Source organism: Oncorhynchus clarkii, chromosome 9, assembly GCF_045791955.1.
Source record: "Oncorhynchus clarkii lewisi isolate Uvic-CL-2024 chromosome 9, UVic_Ocla_1.0, whole genome shotgun sequence".
Lineage (NCBI taxonomy): Eukaryota > Metazoa > Chordata > Actinopteri > Salmoniformes > Salmonidae > Oncorhynchus > Oncorhynchus clarkii.
Window position 1 is genome coordinate 40,092,729 of NC_092155.1, and position 18,397 is coordinate 40,111,125.

Here is an 18,397-nt window from a genome sequence, read left to right on the forward strand (position 1 = left end):
ATTATTTCTGCGTTTTGTGTCACGCCTGCAGGGTTGAAATATGTTTTCTCTCTTTGTTTACTAGGGTGCTATCCTCAGATAATAGCATCGTTTGCTTTCGCCGAAAAGCCTTTTTGAAATCTGACATGTTGGCTGGATTCACAACACGTGTAGCTTTAATTTGGTATCTTAAATGTGTGATTTCATGAAAGTTAGATTTTTATAGTAATTTATTTGAATTTGGTGCTCTGCATTTTCTCTGGCTTTTGGCCATGTGGGACGCTAGCGTCCCACATACCCCAGAGAGGTTAATAAAGTAAGAAATGTTGGAGTAGAGCTTTAAGGGGAGAATGCTGTTAACAGCAAGTTTTTCTTCCAGGCTCAGGTCTCCTGTTCTGCTATGCAATGTTCCAGACCCCAATTTTCTCCCAGACCCAGGCTCATTTTCCCTGTGCTCGCTGGTGTCGGGGAACAAGTGGGATTTGCATCGTAAATTTGGTAACAAAACCCCTGGACTGAATCAGAATCAGCTCCTCAGCCGAAAAGAAAGAGGCAGCTTGAGAGAGAGAGGAAGACACAGCCTTTCTCTTTTCTCGGCAGCTGCAGTCTGTCAGAAGGAAAACGATCCATCTATGTTTCTTTCTTGCTTGTTTGTTTGCCATATAGTGTTTGTTTGTCTGTGTTTCTTCTTCTTTGTTGGTTCTCTCCTGAAGAGACTCCAGAACTATCCATCTGCCTGTGTTACCGTGGTGACATCCCTTTGAGCGGCTGACGAGGCAGCGTTAGAGAACGCAACAACCGGAGAAGCAAAATGCCAGCCTAATTAGCGTGACTGCGGAGCCGGCGGAGGGTGAGACTCGTTATGGGCACAGCTCGCTATGATGTGTCTGCCCATGAATATAAACATTTTACATAAGACAAAAAAAAGCAAGCACTTCTAGTAGTTCAAGGTAACCAACTATCATGCCGGGTGGTGTTGATTGGGTCATTTGGTAAAAAGTTTGCAAGACTCCATGTGTGAATTTTGTTTCTGTGCATGACTGACTTTGTTATCTAGGTGTGGATGTGCAGTGTGTGTGTGAGCGTGTGAGTGTGAGATGATGCTTGAACACGTCTGCTCTCCATGCTTCTCACATACACTCTCCCAGGATACTGCCTGTGGACTCCAAAGTAGAAAGTGAAGTATCCATCAACCATCTTCCGTTCCTCTGCCTTCCTCTCCTCTCCAGCCTACCCTCCCACGACCATCCTGCTGGGCCAATCCAAGCTAGCCCGGGACTGGCTTCCGAGCCAGGCCCACACCGGAGCCTGCACGCTGGGTACAATATGGCACCCACCTCCCCTGCACTGCCAGCATGCTGGGGCTGCCCCTTCGACTGTGGCGTCCCCCAGCCCTAAGCAGACAGAGACGTATGGCAGCTCTAACTCACTCGGGGCGGGCAAGGATAGAGGGAGACATGGAGCGATAGGGAGCACGGGGGGGGGGGGACATGTTGTTCAAACATGAAGAGAGTCATTAGCCTCAAGGGATTGGCTCTGTTCCCACCACTGACATCATCCGTGGCTGAAGAGACAACACCGAAACAAGATCGACAACAGCAGTGAGGTGAACGTCGAAGTCACATCCCCCAACCAGGAGACAATAGCCCAATCGAAGGTATACGCCTTCATGCCCGCACTTCGACAGCCTCCCTGTCTGACATTGACGTTGAGACAATAGGCTTGATGAGTTGTAGTTTGTTTTTGCGAAGTCAATTACACTGATTGTGCCAGTCCTCTTGCCTCAAAACTCTCATTGCCGTCTGCTCGTCGCAATCACCAACCGCTACCCCATGGTGGGAGGAACACAGAACAGCAAATTAACTTGGCCCGGCCACAAAAACCTCTTAAATGTTCCCCATTGAAACTTGGGAGAGGGAGATTCAGCCAGAGAGATTTGTGATCGGTCTCTATCGTCCCATTTTCCTCGTACTTTTATTTTCTATCCTTTGCTGTTTCTGTCAGAGGCAGGCAGAGAGAAATGTTTCCAGGCCCAGACAGGCTTAATGAGGAGGACAGGTAAGTCTGGCAAGGTTGTGCGTGTTTGTGTGCGTGCGTGCAAAGGATCTCCGCTCAAGTCTGAAACGCTTGTGAGTCATGAGGTAGCCAAGCTCGCAAAGCGCACCACGGGTCTCACCCCCCAAAAACAGGAACAGCCAGCCTGTCAGACTGCAGTCATTTCCCCAGCTGCAGCAGCTCTAACTCCTTAAATCACACAGACGTGGGCATCATCTGACAAAGTGGTCTTTGGGCACCCTGTCGAGGGTGCCGTTTAAACTCCTCCCAGTGTTGGACCCTATTATCTGGGTACGAGGGGGGTGGGTTCAGCAGAGTCAGACCTGCGCTGACCCCTCTCTCCTCAGGGCCTCAAGCGCAGGCTCGAAAAACAAACAAGCCAAAATAATCCACACCGGCATCTCTCGTCCTAGGGGTCCCGAGGAGGATGAGCAACCGAGCAGCACGGTGAGCGCACAGTGGAACGGCACACGGTGGTAAACAAAACCAGGACGTGTCCACACATCCTAACTCAACCACAATGGCTCCACCCTTCGGAACACTCTCTCCATGAGCTAGGCTTCTCTTGGCACGGGAATAGGTGAGAGACTTGGCTAGGGGCCCACACGTTGGCAGAAGCGAGCGTGCATTTCAATTAAACACCTTCTTCAGCTGCGCCAGAAGGAGGATCTTCTGAGAGGAAGTTCGAACAGAAAACAGGTAGAGAACGAGAGCGAAGGAGAGAGAGAGAGAGAAATAAAGGGAGAGAGAGAAACGAACAAATGTAATAATATGATATAGGAATGGAATGCAAGGCAGTATCGGTATGTACTGAAAGTAATAGTGGAAGACGTGTGAGAGAGAGAGAGAGAGAGAGAGTGTGTGGTGGTGGTGTGGAGGTTTGGAGATCACTCTGCTCCCTGTGTAAGTTGACAGGTAAATTAGCATCTTCGGCTAACAGGGCAAGCCCTCCTCTGCCTCCTTTCCATTCGACAGAGGCAGCTTCTTGACCCCTACCATATCCCCTGTCGCTCCACGCCACCGCATTGGCGTTTAAACACACAGACACTTTCACACTTCTATTTATAGACACACACATAGGCGCACGCGCTCTCTACCCTCTCCTGAACAAACATGTAAACACAGACGGGAAATGTTATACTGCATGTGTTGAATTCCAATTAGCGATAACTTCCCTGTAACTTTCCTTCAGGTTATATGGGTCAAAGCCATTCTTGGGTCCTCCAGTAATGTTTCAGGAAGTTGGATGACTCTGAGCAAGACCCAGTCAACAAAAACAAAACTAATCAAAATGGTCAAACCCAGTGCACGTCTCGTCACCAGGATGTGTAGAGCTGTTTACATGTATAGTCATCCAGGAGAGGGCTACACTCTTAGAAAAAAGGTTATATCTAGAACCTAAAATGGTTCTTTGGCTGTCCCCATAGGAAAACCAATTGAAGAACCCTTTTTGGTTCGAGGTAAAACCTCTTTGGGTTCCATGAAGAACCTTTCCACAGAGGGGTTCTACCTGAAACCACAAAGGGTTCTCCTTTTGGAACCCTTTTTCCAAAGAGTGTAGATTCTCTCTCTCTCTCTCTCTCTCTCTCTCTCTCTCTCTCTCTCTCTCTCTCTCTCTCTCTCTCTCTCTCTCTCTCTCTCTCTCTCTCTCTCTCTCTCTCTCTCTCTCTCTCTCTCTCTCTCTCTCTCTCTCTCTCTCTCTCTCTCTCTCTCTCTCTCTCTCTCTCTCTCTCTGTGTGTGCCCTTGATGCCATGTTGGAATCATCAATTGGAACAGACTGGGGGGCTGGGTGTTCGGCTGAGAGTGGGCGGTGCGTGTGAGAGACTATATATGTGCCTGCCTGCCTCTCTGTCTGCCTACCTGTGTACTCCTGCATGTTTTTAGTAGCATTAGTATTACCACATATCTGAGTGTCAGTCTGCGGGCCGTATGACTGATTCATCTTATCATTCAACGCTGACATGCTCCACAGAGCCAACAGAGTAGCATCATTGATCTCCTTTACAGGGACCCGGGGCCTTGACTTCATTAGCCCTGTTAGTGCTAAGCTGCTTTACCATGCTCACGCCTGGTTAAGCCTGCACAGTGACACACACACACAGATAAACGCAGAGAGAGAGGAGGGGAGGAAGATAGAGAGAGGAAGCAAAAGAAGAATGAAAAGAAGAAGAGACAAAGGGAGCTAACGAGTCAGTTTGAGGGGAAGTGAAAGAGAAGAGAAGGAAGAGGCTGGCGATAAAGTGTGAGCAAGGGAGAAGGTGATAAAGTGTGAGGGAGAGAGACCAAGAGAAAGAGAGAAAGAAGGAGTTTAAAGTGTGAGAGTGGGGTAAGTGAAGGAGAGAAAGTGACAGAGGTATAGAGAGGGCATGGAGCGTGTGAACCTGCAGCTCTCAGAGGCCAGGGAGGGATAAAGCTCAGTGTGCTGTTTGAATGAAGGAGGCTTTCAGCAACGGAGCGATGAGCAGCCGAATCAATTAACTTGTGTTCTGATTAATGAATTATCACGCTGGTCCATCGGCAGCCTGAGTACTTAGCCCGGCTTCCCCCGCGAGGCTTTGCTGTGTTGGAAAATTAGCTTTGACCTCTGCAGTACACACAGAAACACAAAAAGACACACGTGTGGATGCACGGACACCCACACATACATGCACAGTCAGGCAAGGCCTTATGTCCTCTAGAGAGTTCTGTAAATTAAAATGTCTTTTAAGTAAGTTATGATGAATAAGGAAATGATTGCACAGCCATTTTGTTGATGGCGATTTGACGTACAGTAATTCCTCTTTCTTGTTCCCCTTTTCCCTCCTTACACCCATTCATCCTCTCCTCCTGCCTCCCTTCTCCCTCACCCTCTCCCTCTTTTCCTCCTGCTAGTGTATGGCTTCGGCTGGTTTAACTACGCCCACAGCTCCCCGAGGATGGGCCATGACGGATGGGCCTGCGTGAGATTCTGATTCGATTCGGCCCATTTGATCAATTTATCGCTGTCATTTTGAAAATGAAATTAGAGGAACGTCTCCCAGAGAGTGTTTTTCCAGCACAGGTGCCATAAATATACTTAATTTGGCTCTTAGAAAGGAGGGAGAGAGAAAGAGAGAGATGGAGTGGGGAGGGAGGGAGAGAGGGATACAGAGATAGAGACCGATAGAAAGGGAGAGGAAGATACTTTTTCTGTTGTGATGATGAGTGTGTCGAGGTGAGAAGAGTTTGGAGGTTGTCCATCGCGGTCCTAGGGTAGGAAGTGTAGAGGTCATTCAGCTACTGAAATAGCACACTGCTAGGGCCAGTAGATTTCTGCAAAAAAAAAAAAGATAAGATGGCTACACTAAGCCATCCAAAAATGAATGTGTGCTAACCTACCAGATCAACACTGCCATCGGAAATAGACAGCCGGAGCATCTGACGGAGCGAGGTTGATAAGTGGTTGACGCTGCCAACACACACATACAAGCGAGAGATAAGGAGAGACGAGAGAGAGATACAGTGCCTTGCAAAAGTATTCATCCCCCTTGCCGTTTTTTTTCATATTTTGTTGTATTACAACCTGTAATTTAAATGTATTTTTATTTGGATTTCATGTAATGGACATACACAAGATAGTCCAAATTGGTGAAGTAAAATAAAATAAAAATAAAAATACGGAAAAGTGGTGCGTGCGTATGTATTCACCCCCTTAGCTATGAAGCCCCTAAATAAGATCTGGTGCAACCAATTACCTTCAGAAGTCACAAAATGAGTTAAATAAAGTCCACCTGTGTGCAATCTAAGTGTCACATGATCTGTCACATGATCTCAGTATATATACACCTGCTCTGAAAGGCCCCAGAGTCTGCAACACCACTAAGCAAGTGGCACCATCAAGCAAGCGGCACCATGAAGACCAAGGAGCTCTCCAAACAGGTCAGAGACAAAGTTGTCGAGAAGTACAGATCAGGGTTGGGTCAAAAAAGATACCCAAAACTTTGAACATCCCACGGAGCCCCATTAAAGCCATTATTAAATAATTGAAATAATATGGCACCACAACAATCCTGCCAAGAAAGGGCCGCCCACCAAAACTCACGAACCAGGCAAGGCGGGCACTAATCAGAGGCAACAAAGAGACCAAAGATAACCCTGAGCTGCAAAGCTCCACAGTGGAGATTGGAGTGTCTGTCCATAGGACCACTTTAAGCTGTACACTCCTCAGAGCTGGACTGTATGGATGAGTGGCAAGAAAAAAGCCATTGCTTAAAGAAAAAATAAGCAATCACGTTTGGTGTTCGCCAAAAGGCATGTGGGAGACTCCCCAAACATATGGAAGAAGGTACTCTGGTATGATGAGACTAAAATTGAGCTTTTTGGCCATCAAGGAAAATGTCTGGCACAAACCCAACACCTCATGTCACCCCGAGAACACCATCCCCACAGTGAAGTCTGGTGGTGGCAGCATCATGCTGTGGGGATGTTTTTCATCGGCAGGGACTGGGAAACTGGTCAGAATTGAAGGAATGGTGGATTGCTGTAAGTACAGGGAAATTCTTGAGGGAAACCTGTTTCATTCTCCAGACATTTGAGGACAATGACCCTAAGCATACTGCTAAAGAAACCCTCGAGTGGTTCAAGGGGAAACATTTAAATGTTTTGGAATGGCCTAGTCAAAGCCCAGACCTCAATCCAATTGAGAATCTGTGGTATGACTTAAAGATTGCTGTACACCAGCAGGACCCATCTAACTGGAGCTGGAGCAGTTTTGTCTTGAATATAATGTAAAAAAACCCAGAGGCTAGATGTGCCAAGCTTATAAAGACATGCCAAAGAGACTTGCAGCTGTAGTTGCTGCCAAAGGTGGCTCTACAAAGTATTGACTTTGGGGGGGTGAATAGTTAGGCACGCTCAAGTTTTCATTTTTGGGGGGTTTTATCTCTTGCTTGTTTCACAATAAAACATATTTTGCATCTTCAAAGTGGTAGGCATGTTGTGTAAATCAAATGATACAACCCCCCCCCCCCAAAAAAAAAAAAACAACATATATTTTAATTCCAGGTTGTAAGGCAACAAAATAGGAAATATGCCAAGGGGGTGAATACTTTCAGAAGCCACTGTAGAAGAGATGGATTGTTGCATAGGCACACTGTATTACTTATACAACTAATATAAGTACCGAAAATGAGACAGGAGTAGAAATTAACATAGGTTTTTGTTTACTCCCAACTGCGCAGTGGTCTAAGATACTGCATGTCACTGCAGTCCCTGGTTCGAATCCAGGCTGCATCACATCCGGCCGTGATTGTCCCATAGGGCGGCACACAGTGTCGTCTGGGTTTGAATATAATTTTTTTTACAGTCTTTATCTTTAAATAAACATATATATTTTTTAACATAACAGTTCTCTTAATGTTAGTGGCAATTTTCAGAATAACCTTTCCTGAACTAAGGAAGGGTAGACTACCTCAGTTCCCAGACTTAACCCTGAGGTGTATTCTGCCCCAATGTCAGAGTTCAGTCTCTGAACTCAATGTTCAACCTTTCATGGGGTCGTCTTTCTCTTGCAGGGTAATGACAATGTACAAGTGAGTTTACAGTCACATTGTCTCTGAGTCTGAGTGGTGTTGGTGTATGGCCATACTTGGTTGCAACAGCACCTCATATAGGTGAGCCTGGAGTATTTTCCATATTTGTAGGTTGCTGCAGTGGATGTTCAGGTGCTGGCACATAATTGTGATAGGTCTCCAGTAGCCACGTGTCTCCTCAAGATGATGTTCTCTGGCGTGTGAACTGTGTAGGACAGAGGGCCTATTTGTGCTACCACTGTTGCTGGTATCCACTTTGGACCTTTGCAGTAGTTCCGAGCAAGAACTCTCGCTCCAGCTCTGAAGTTTCTGTCTGTAGCTTTGCTCCGTCTCTCCACTTCTCTGTCGTGTATGTAAAAACCTGTTTAGTCTTTGGAGGTCTCAGGATGTCGAGTCGCGTGCGAAGCGGTCTTTTCATCATGGCTGACGTGGGTACCACTTTGGTTGTAGCATAGGGGGGGATCGTTCTGTAGGTCAACGGGAAGGTGTTTAGGCACCTGCTTCCTCGTGTTGATTTTATAGCTTGCTTCATTGTCTGCCTGATTCCATGAATGACCTGAACTCTTCAGACACAAGTTGGTGGTCATTATTGCTATTGAGTTGCGTTGGCAATCCCAATCGACCGAAGATTGACCGTAGCTCTTTGATGGTTCTCTCTGCTCTTCATCAATGCTCTTCATCAAGTGCTCTTCGTCAATGCGACCTCAGGCCATTTGCTGTCTGGGTCGACTATGACTAAGGACATACAATCCTCCAGTGGGCCTGAAAAGTCGACGTGGACTCAATGTCAAGGCTCCTTCTGGGAAGTCCCATGGGTGTAGTGGCGCTAGCTGAGGCATGTTCCGCATCTTTTGACATGCAGAACGCGACTTGGCCTTTTCTTCAATAGCTGTGTCCAAGTCTGGCCACCAAAGGTCTTCGCACCATGCCACAGTGACCTGAATGGTGTTCAAGCACCTGCTTTCTCAGTGGCTGCGGTATGATGATTTGAAAGTCCCGTGACAAGCATCCAGACTGATCCGTGAGCTCGTTTCTCCTCACCAGGTAAAGCTGTCCGCCAGCTCTCCTCCCCAGCACAAGGTGACAATGTCTATGATCTCAGACATCACCGGATCAGCGGGGGTAACCTTCTTCACTTGGGCTGACGTAACTGGTGCGTTCATCACTTCCTGGAAATAGAGGATTTCAGCCTGGGAGTGCTCAGTGTGTGCGACAGGTAAGGGAAGCCTGAAGAGTCTGTCTGCATTGCAGTTCTGCTCAGACCTGTACTAGATGTCGTATTGGTGACCAGAAAACTCTAAGACCCATAGCCACATGCGGCTGGCTGCGAGCAACAGAATGTGGGGAATGTGGGGGGTGGTTGACCAAAGATGGTCCATCAGCAGTGCGAATCGTCATCAAAACAGAATCTGTTGGAATTCCTTAAATCTTTTGCAACCCTGTGAATTTCCTGCCACTTTAGTTTGATCTTTTCCAGCCATGTGCGTCATAGAAAAGCTGGGTGGTTGCCTTTCACGGAGTAGAGTGGTAGATTTACCTTCTGTTTGTTGAGCTCCACTGTAACATTCACACTTCCTCTCACCGGTGTGCGTTTTCGGGCATCATCTCCATCGGCTCTGCTGCGAGCTGATGTAGTTTCTCCTTGTATACGGCCACAGACAGCATTGATACGGCTGCTCCAGTGTCCACTTGCCCCCGTTCTGCTTTTCCATCCTGCAGCAGTGTTACCCGTTATCCGTGTTCATTGTCTGAAATGGACAAAACATGCTCCCTCTGTGTGCTCCACGTCATATACTTTCTTTTTGTCACTTCCTGAAGTCGCTTTTCTTTCATTCAGCCATTTTGTTTGATTCTGTCTTTTTTTTTTTTTGGCACTTAACAAAAAGTGTTGGTCTGTAATATTGACAGAGTATTTGAGTGCGCTGTGTAAATATTTGAGGGAGAAAGGGAGTATGTTACAAGAAGGTGTAACAGGTTTCTGCCTGGGTTAGCACAGCTGTAAAATGCCTAGATTGGTGTGTCACACACACACACACACACACACACACACACACACACACACACACACAGGCCTTATTTATGTGTCTCTCCTTCAGCAGCCGGCGTATGGGATTGTGTCTGTAGAGATGATGTACACCACGCTAGCCTCTGTTCCCGCTCCACATCCATCAGACTACACAGCACAGCCGCACCACATCACTTAGCTTTATAGACCCGTCTGACAACCCACACACACACACACACACGCACACGCACGCACACACACACACACATAGACTCGCACGCGCACATACTAAGAAAAGCGACGTGTGTCCGTCCGTGTCTGTTACCGCGGGTGTACCGAACGTGAAGTATGTGAGGATGTCAAGCACACTGCATAGTTGGTATGGCTATGTATTGTAGATCAAGTGCATTTGAGAGTATGTACTTAAAGCCAGTGTCACTTCATGTAGCCGAGTTGCCAAAAAAAACTTCTCTCCTGAGAAAACAAAGATGCCATAATATACACATAACAATACCTTCATTAAAGGACAAAGTGTGTGGCACAAAGTTTGAACAACGTCAAGTGTATCAACTGTAAAGCAGCACGGCTGATTGTCTATTGTCCTCTCATCCAGTGCAATCACACAGGACACAAGCTTGGGGGCACACCCTCCGCCATCATCTTCATTACACAGAGTAGAGGGATGAAATGTCCCGATGCATACACCTACACTGTGCTGCCACTCAAAATAAGCCCCCCGGTCCTGTCCACAATGTCTGCTTCCACTCTGATCATTATCCACCCCCAATCAAAACAGACAGCGCCAGCCCTCGCTCCCTCCCACCCGCCAACCGTACCCCACCTCGCAGTTATACTGAGGAGCACAATCACTCTCTCCACCCGCCCCCACACATTAACAAACACAAGGCTTTAACTGTGCTATGACTGATGAGATACACAGAGAGAAAACATTACAAAAGAACGTTATGATTCTGAGCGTACCGATGAGTCGTCGGTGATGCACATAGTGTGGATGACATATTTCTCATGTAATGTATAGAGCGACGCTATTGGCTATATGTGTGGGTGTGTGGGGACCATGCTATCCAGGGACAACGCTATTGGCTATATGTGTGGGTGTGTGGGGACCATGCTATCCAGGGATAACGCCTATAGTGACAACGCTATTGGCTATATGTGTGGGTGTGTGGGGACCATGCTATCCAGGGACAACGCTATTGGCTATATGTGTGGGGGATAACGCTATTGGCTATATGTGTGGGTGTGTGGGGACCATGCTATCCAGGGACAACGCTATTGGCTATATGTGTGGGTGTGTGGGGACCATGCTATCCAGGGACAACGCTATTGGCTATATGTGTGGGTGTGTGGGGACCATGCTATCCAGGGACAACGCTATTGGCTATATGTGTGGGGACCATGCTATCCAGGGACAACGCTATTGGCTATATGTGTGGGTGTGTGGGGACCATGCTATCCAGGGACAACGCTATTGGCTATATGTGTGGGTGTGTGGGGACCATGCTATCCAGGGACAACGCTATTGGCTATATGTGTGGGGACCATGCTATCCAGGGACAACGCTATTGGCTATATGTGTGGGTGTGTGGGGACCATGCTATCCAGGGACAACGCTATTGGCTATATGTGTGGGTGTGTGGGGACCATGCTATCCAGGGACAACGCTATTGGCTATATGTGTGGGTGTGTAGGGACCATGCTATCCAGGGACAACGCTATTGGCTATATGTGTGGGTGTGTGGGGACCATGCTATCCAGGGACAACGCTATTGGCTATATGTGTGGGTGTGTGGGGACCATGCTATCCAGGGACAACGCTATTGGCTATATGTGTGGGTGTGTGGGGACCATGCTATCCAGGGACAACGCTATTGGCTATATGTGTGGGTGTGTGGGGACCATGCTATCCAGGGACAACGCTATTGGCTATATGTGTGGGTGTGTAGGGACCATGCTATCCAGGGACAACGCTATTGCACAGAACAGTAACCTTGACTCCGCATCGCTAACACATCAGGGCATAAGTGTTGATAAACAGTACTTGAGAACACACACACAGCTGCTGCTACACACACACACACACAACATCTCAAACAGCGGAGGAAACACAGGTGACTGATTATGTGTTGCCTTACCTTTCCGCGATGACACTGTGGTATCTGCAGATGAAAGGGAGGGAGGAAAAAAAGAGAGGAGTGTTAGGAGTTGACAGGCTGTTGTCTCTGAGACACATCAAATGGCGGAGATGACAGCGGCAGTCGGTGATTGGTTGGGAGGGGGAACAATGTCGTGGCCCAGATGGGGAAACCAAAAGGGGGTCTCTCATCTCAGCCCCCTAACAGCACAAGCACCCCACTTCAACACGCACACACACACTCAACCACTACTGTTGCCTTTGAACGATCTTGTGGAGGGAGGGAGCGAAGGGAGGGAGGGAGAAAGGTAAAGAGGAGAGGGAGGTAGAGAGAGCGAACGAGAGAGGAAGACACTGGGCTAAATAAATTGAGGCCTTGAGAGTGAAGAGCAGAGGATGTCTGAAATTCCCAGTCAACTGCGATGCATTATACAAGTTACTGTGAGTGGAGGTTTCTCATGAGTAGAGCAATAACATCTCGGCTCCTTAAGAGACTGCACAATCTGAAAACATTTCAGGATTGTTCCCCTGGGCCTAGGGAGGCACTTCGGACCAATAAGGTGGGGAATAATATTATTTTAGGGGGGGGGGGGGGGGTTGTAGAGGCTCTCTCTTCTTAATGGACGGTTCCAAAGTGCCACAACAACAGAGGGAAGAGTAGGAGTGAAAATAGTACATTTTGCTTATTGTTCGCATAAAATATTTACCGCAAGTCTGTTTGTAAAGCTCCCAAGGTTTCATTTTTACGTGATAGACCTCTCAAGTCGGGAGGACTGCGAAATTAAATCAAGTGTAAAAACGTGTTTCTGTTTCACTCTCAGTAGTCCAAATCCTTGAACACATTTGTGTACTGGCCGGACGCCCAAGAAGCCCAAACGGCCGCAGACAGGGGAAGCCTGTAATAATTGAATCCGGGGTGGATTTGCGTCGGGTTGGGCTAAAGGGGAGATATAATCTACTGCTTTGCCTAATTGCCAGAATAAAGATGGCCTCCATTGTTGCGTTTGGCATAGATCAAAGCAGCGCGGCGTGCGATCGGGCATAGGGTTTTAAGGCTTTAGCTGCTTTTTGTTTGGCGAGGTGTTCTGGGGGATTTGGGCCAATATTCCCCCGCTGGTTATTACACGCGTCTGACTGTCTGTTACGGGTAGCTTCACAGCAGTGAGACATTCCATCATGCCAACTCTACCGTCGCCATTGGACAAACCGGGCAGCCATGAGTGCTGTGGATTTAAAACGGTCTACAGATAAACGGTGAAAAATAAAGGCTGAATCTTGTTCACTGTAGGACTTGACACGGGGCCCCACAACATCACCACTCGTGACAACAGGGGCGAAACAGCGCCTTTACTTCTTAAAGAAATTTGGCTCCAAAAAACTACCGCCGCACTGTCGAGAGCGTCCTGACCGGTTGCATCATGGCCTGTTACGGGAAGTGCTCCGTCCACAACCACGAGGCCCTCCAGCGGGTGGTGAAGACGGCCCAGTACATCACTGAGTCCATGTTCCCACCCATTCAGCAGTGGTGTAAAGTACTTAAGTAAAAATACTTTAAAGGAATACATACGTCGTCATTTGTATTTTACTATTTACATTTTTGACAACTTTTACTTCACTACATTCCTAAAAGTAAATGATGTATTTTTTACTCCATACATTTTCCCTGACACCCAAAAGTACTCGTTACATTTTGATTCACACAATTCACACACTTATCAAGAGAACATCCGTGGTCATCTCTACTACTTCTGATCTGGCGGACTCACTAAACACATGCTTCGTTTGTAAATGATCTCTGAGTGTTTGAGTGTGCCCCTGGCTATCTGTACATTTAGAAACTGTGGCCGTCTGCTTGGCTTAACGCAAGGAATTTGAAATGATTTAAACCTGTACTTTTATATTATAGTATATTTTAGCAATTACATTTACTTTTGATACTTAAGTATTTTTAAACTTTTTGACTTTTACTCAAGTAGTATTTTTCTGAGTGACTTTCACTTTTACTTGAGTCATGTTCTATTAATACGGTATCTTTACTTTTGGTACTTTTTCCACAACTGCCAATCAGGACCTCGACTTGAACGTTGCCTGAGGAAGTACCGCAGCATCAAGAACCCCACACACCCACGAGCTGTTCACTTCCTTACCGCCGAACAGACGGTATCGGAACATAAAGGTCGGATATCAACAGGCTCAGAGACAGTTTCTATCTGCAAGACATCAGACTGCTGAACCCTTGAACTGGACTGACCCCCTGCACTGACTCGCCGCACCTTAGCACACACGCACTCACTCACGCAAAATACCCACACTGACATATAATCTACACACTCACGCACACACCCACACTGACATATAATCTACACACACACATGCACGCACGCTCGCACGCGCACGCACACACACACTTGCTGCTACCAGACTCTTTACTATTGCTAATACTTATGTATTAAATGTGTTAAACAATGAAACAATTCCCCCTTCCCTGATACATGTGTAAATATCAGACTATACATTATACTTATGCTAAAATGTCTATTATATTCTACTGAGACATTTACTTTATGCTCCTGTTCTTATATCTTATTGTTTCTTATTGTTGTTGCATCGTTGAGAAGGAACCTGCAAGTGAGCACTTAGTTGGACAGTGTATACCTTGTGTATCCTGCATATACGTCTAATACAACTTGAAAATTGTTATATCTCTCCAATCCCTCATTGAAAGAGAGTGAACTTAACCACTCAGAGAGAGAGAGAGAGAGAGAGCTCTATATCCAAGTAGAAATATCTTCTAAAATATGAATGTAACTCTATCATATTAATGAAAACAGAAACACAATGTGGACTCTGTTGGTATCTCAACCCGATCGTCCCTCGATTCACTATCTATAATGCACAGCCACTATTTGACGCTCCACTTCTGGAAAGTACTCATGCGATCATGTGGAAGAAATGATATGCAGTTTAAAGCCCTCAAACAGTGAGACGGCAGAACAGCAGTCTGTCCTCTACACACACGTACGCGATACGGAGAGTGAATTACTCGTCCCACATGTGAAAACCGGTGTGTTTTTATCATTGTGAATAATTACTTTAGAGTTGCTTCATCCATTTTTGGACTCCTGAATGAATGATATGTAGCCATTGATCCTTGAAGAATATAACTTATAAATGCCTCATGAGCTTATTAGTTCAACAGTCACACCCCATCAGATTTACGCCAATGTTTGTAAACAAAGCCAACGTAAACAAACGCTACAGTACACAGCCTCAAAACATGGTTAAAACTATCATGTTGATATCTTCAATGGGCGGTCCTTGCATCCATAGCTCTGTCTATGACTTTAAGAGTGGTTACATTTCTCCAGCCCCTACCCCTGAGCTTTTTTTTTGACAGAAACAGGGGCGAAGAGAACACTTTGCTATTGTTTCAATGGCAGTGGAGCAGGTGGACAGCTTCAAGTTCCTCGGTATCCAAATCACTGAAACGGTCCTAGCACACACGCGCAGTCATGAAGAATGCGCGATAGTGTCTCTTCCCCCTCAAGGAGGTTGAAAAAGGTTTGGGCATGGGCCCTCAAATCCTGAAAAGTTTCCACAGCTGCACCATTGAGAGCATATCGACTGGCTGCATCACTGCTTGGTATGGCAACAGCACCGCCCTCCATCGCATGGTGCTACAGAGGGTTGTGCGGACAGCCCCGTACATCACTGGGACCGAGCTCCCTGCCATCCAGGACCTCTATACCCACTGTTCCTGTGCCGTCATTGTAGATTAGAATTTGTTCAGAACTGACGTGCCTAATTAAACAAAGGTTAAATAAATAAAAACAATTAAAAACAGGCGGTGTGAAAAGAAGGCCTGGAAATTCGACAAAGACTCCAACCAAGCACACACAAACAAGCTGCTGCTACTCTGTTTATCTTATATCCCGTTGCCTAGTCCCCTTACCCCTATACATATCTACCTCCATCACTCCAGTATCCCTACCTCCATCACTCCAGTATCCCTGTCCCCTTACCCCTATACATATCTACCTCCATCACTCCTGTATCCCTATCCCCTTACCCCTATACATATCTACCTCCATCACTCCAGTATCCCTGTCCCCTTACCCCTATACATATCTACCTCCATCACTCCTGTATCCCTGTCCCCTTACCCCTATACATATCTACCTCCATCACTCCAGTATCCCTATCCCCTTACCCTTATACATATCTACCTCCATCACTCCTGTATCCCTATCCCCTTACCCCTATACATATCTACCTCCATCACTCCAGTATCCCTGTCCCCTTACCCCTATACATATCTACCTCCATCACTCCTGTATCCCTGTCCCCTTACCCCTATGCATATCTACCTCCATCACTCCTGTATCCCTATCCCCTTACCCTTATACATATCTACCTCCATCACTCCAGTATCCCTATCCCCTTACCCCTATACATATCTACCTCCATCACTCCTGTATCCCTATCCCCTTACCCCTATGCATATCTACCTCCATCACTCCAGTATCCCTGTCCCCTTACCCCTATACATATCTACCTCCATCACTCCAGTATCCCTGTCCCCTTACCCCTATGCATATTTACCTCCATCACTCCTGTATCCCTATCCCCTTACCCTTATACATATCTACCTCCATCAATCCAGTATCCCTATCCCCTTACCCTTATACATATCTACCTCCATCAATCCAGTATCCCTATCCCCTTACCCCGATACATATCTACCTCCATCACTCCTGTATCCCTATCCCCTTACCCCTATACATATCTACCTCCATCACTCCTGTATCCCTATCCCCTTACCCCTATACATATCTACCTCCATCACTCCAGTATCCCTATCCCCTTACCCCTATACATATCTACCTCCATCACTCCTGTATCCCTATCCCCTTACCCTTATACATATCTACCTCCATCACTCCTGTATCCCTATCCCCTTACCCTTATACATATCTACCTCCATCACTCCTGTATCCCTATCCCCTTACCCCATATACATATCTACCTCCATCACTCCTGTATCCCTATCCCCTTACCCTTATACATATCTACCTCCATCACTCCAGTATCCCTATCCCCTTACCCCTATACATATCTACCTCCATCACTCCTGTATCCCTATCCCCTTACCCCTATACATATCTACCTCCATCACTCCAGTATCCCTATCCCCTTACATATCTACCTATACTCCAGTATCCCTATCCCCTTCCATCTACCTCCATCCTGTATCCCTATCCCCTTACCCTTATACATATCTACCTCCATCACTCCTGTATCCCTATCCCCTTACCCCTATACATATCTACCTCCATCACTCCTGTATCCCTATCCCCTTACCCTTATACATATCTACCTCCATCACTCCAGTATCCCTATCCCCTTACCCCTATACATATCTACCTCCATCACTCCTGTATCCCTATCCCCTTACCCTTATACATATCTACCTCCATCACTCCACTCCTGTATCCCTATCCCTATCCCCATCTACCTCCATCAGTATCTACCTCCATCACTCCTTATCCCCTTACCCCTATACATATCTACCTACCCCTATCCCCTTACCCCAGTATCCCTATACATATCTACCTCCATCACTCCAGTATCCCTATCCCCTTACCCCTATACATATCTACCTCCATCACTCCAGTATACCCCCCTATCCCCTCCAGTATCCCTATCCCCTTACCCCTATACATATCTACCTCCATCACTCCAGTATCTACCTCCATCCCCTTACCCTTACCCCTATACATATCTACCTCCATCACTCCTGTATCCCTATCCCCTTACCCCTATACATATCTACCTCCATCACTCCTGTATCCCTATCCCCTTACCCCTATACATATCTACCTCCATCACTCCTGTATCCCTATCCCCTTACCCCTATACATATCTACCTCCATCACTCCTGTATCCCTATCCCCTTACCCCTATACATATCTACCTCCATCACTCCTGTATCCCTATCCCCTTACCCCTATACATATCTACCTCCATCACTCCTGTATCCCTATCCCCTTACCCCTATACATATCTACCTCCATCACTCCTGTATCCCTATCCCCTTACCCCTATACATATCTACCTCCATCACTCCTGTATCCCTATCCCCTTACCCCTATACATATCTACCTCCATCACTCCTGTATCCCTATCCCCTTACCCTATACATATCTACCTCCATCACTCCTGTATCCCTATCCCCTTACCCCTATACATATCTACCTCCATCACTCCTGTATCCCTATCCCCTTACCCCTATACATATCTACCTCCATCACTCCAGTATCCCTATCCCCTTACCCTTATACATATCTACCTCCATCACTCCTGTATCCCTATCCCCTTACCCCTATACATATCTACCTCCATCACTCCTGTATCCCTATCTCCATCACTCCTGTATCCCTATCCCCTTACATATCTACCTCCATCACTCCAGTATCCCTATCCCCTTATCCCCTTTATACATATCTACCTCCATCACTCCTGTATCCCTATCCCCTTCTACCTCCATCACTCCAGTATCCCTATACATATCTACCCCTATCTATACATATCACCTCCTCCTGTATCCCTATCCCCTTACCCTTATACATATCTACCTCCATCACTCCTGTATC

The 18,397-nt window shown here is 46.7% G+C and overlaps 1 protein-coding gene across 1 annotated transcript in view; it reads right to left on the reverse strand.

Annotated features, from left to right (window-relative positions):
* LOC139416288 (cadherin-4-like) overlaps nucleotides 1–18,397 on the reverse strand; it is a 368,240-nt gene that overhangs the window by 184,124 nt on the left and 165,719 nt on the right. Inside the window, exon 3 of the mRNA XM_071164766.1 lies at nucleotides 11,746–11,769. Coding sequence (XP_071020867.1) covers nucleotides 11,746–11,769 — 24 coding nt within the window. The remainder of the gene's footprint in view (nucleotides 1–11,745; nucleotides 11,770–18,397) is intronic.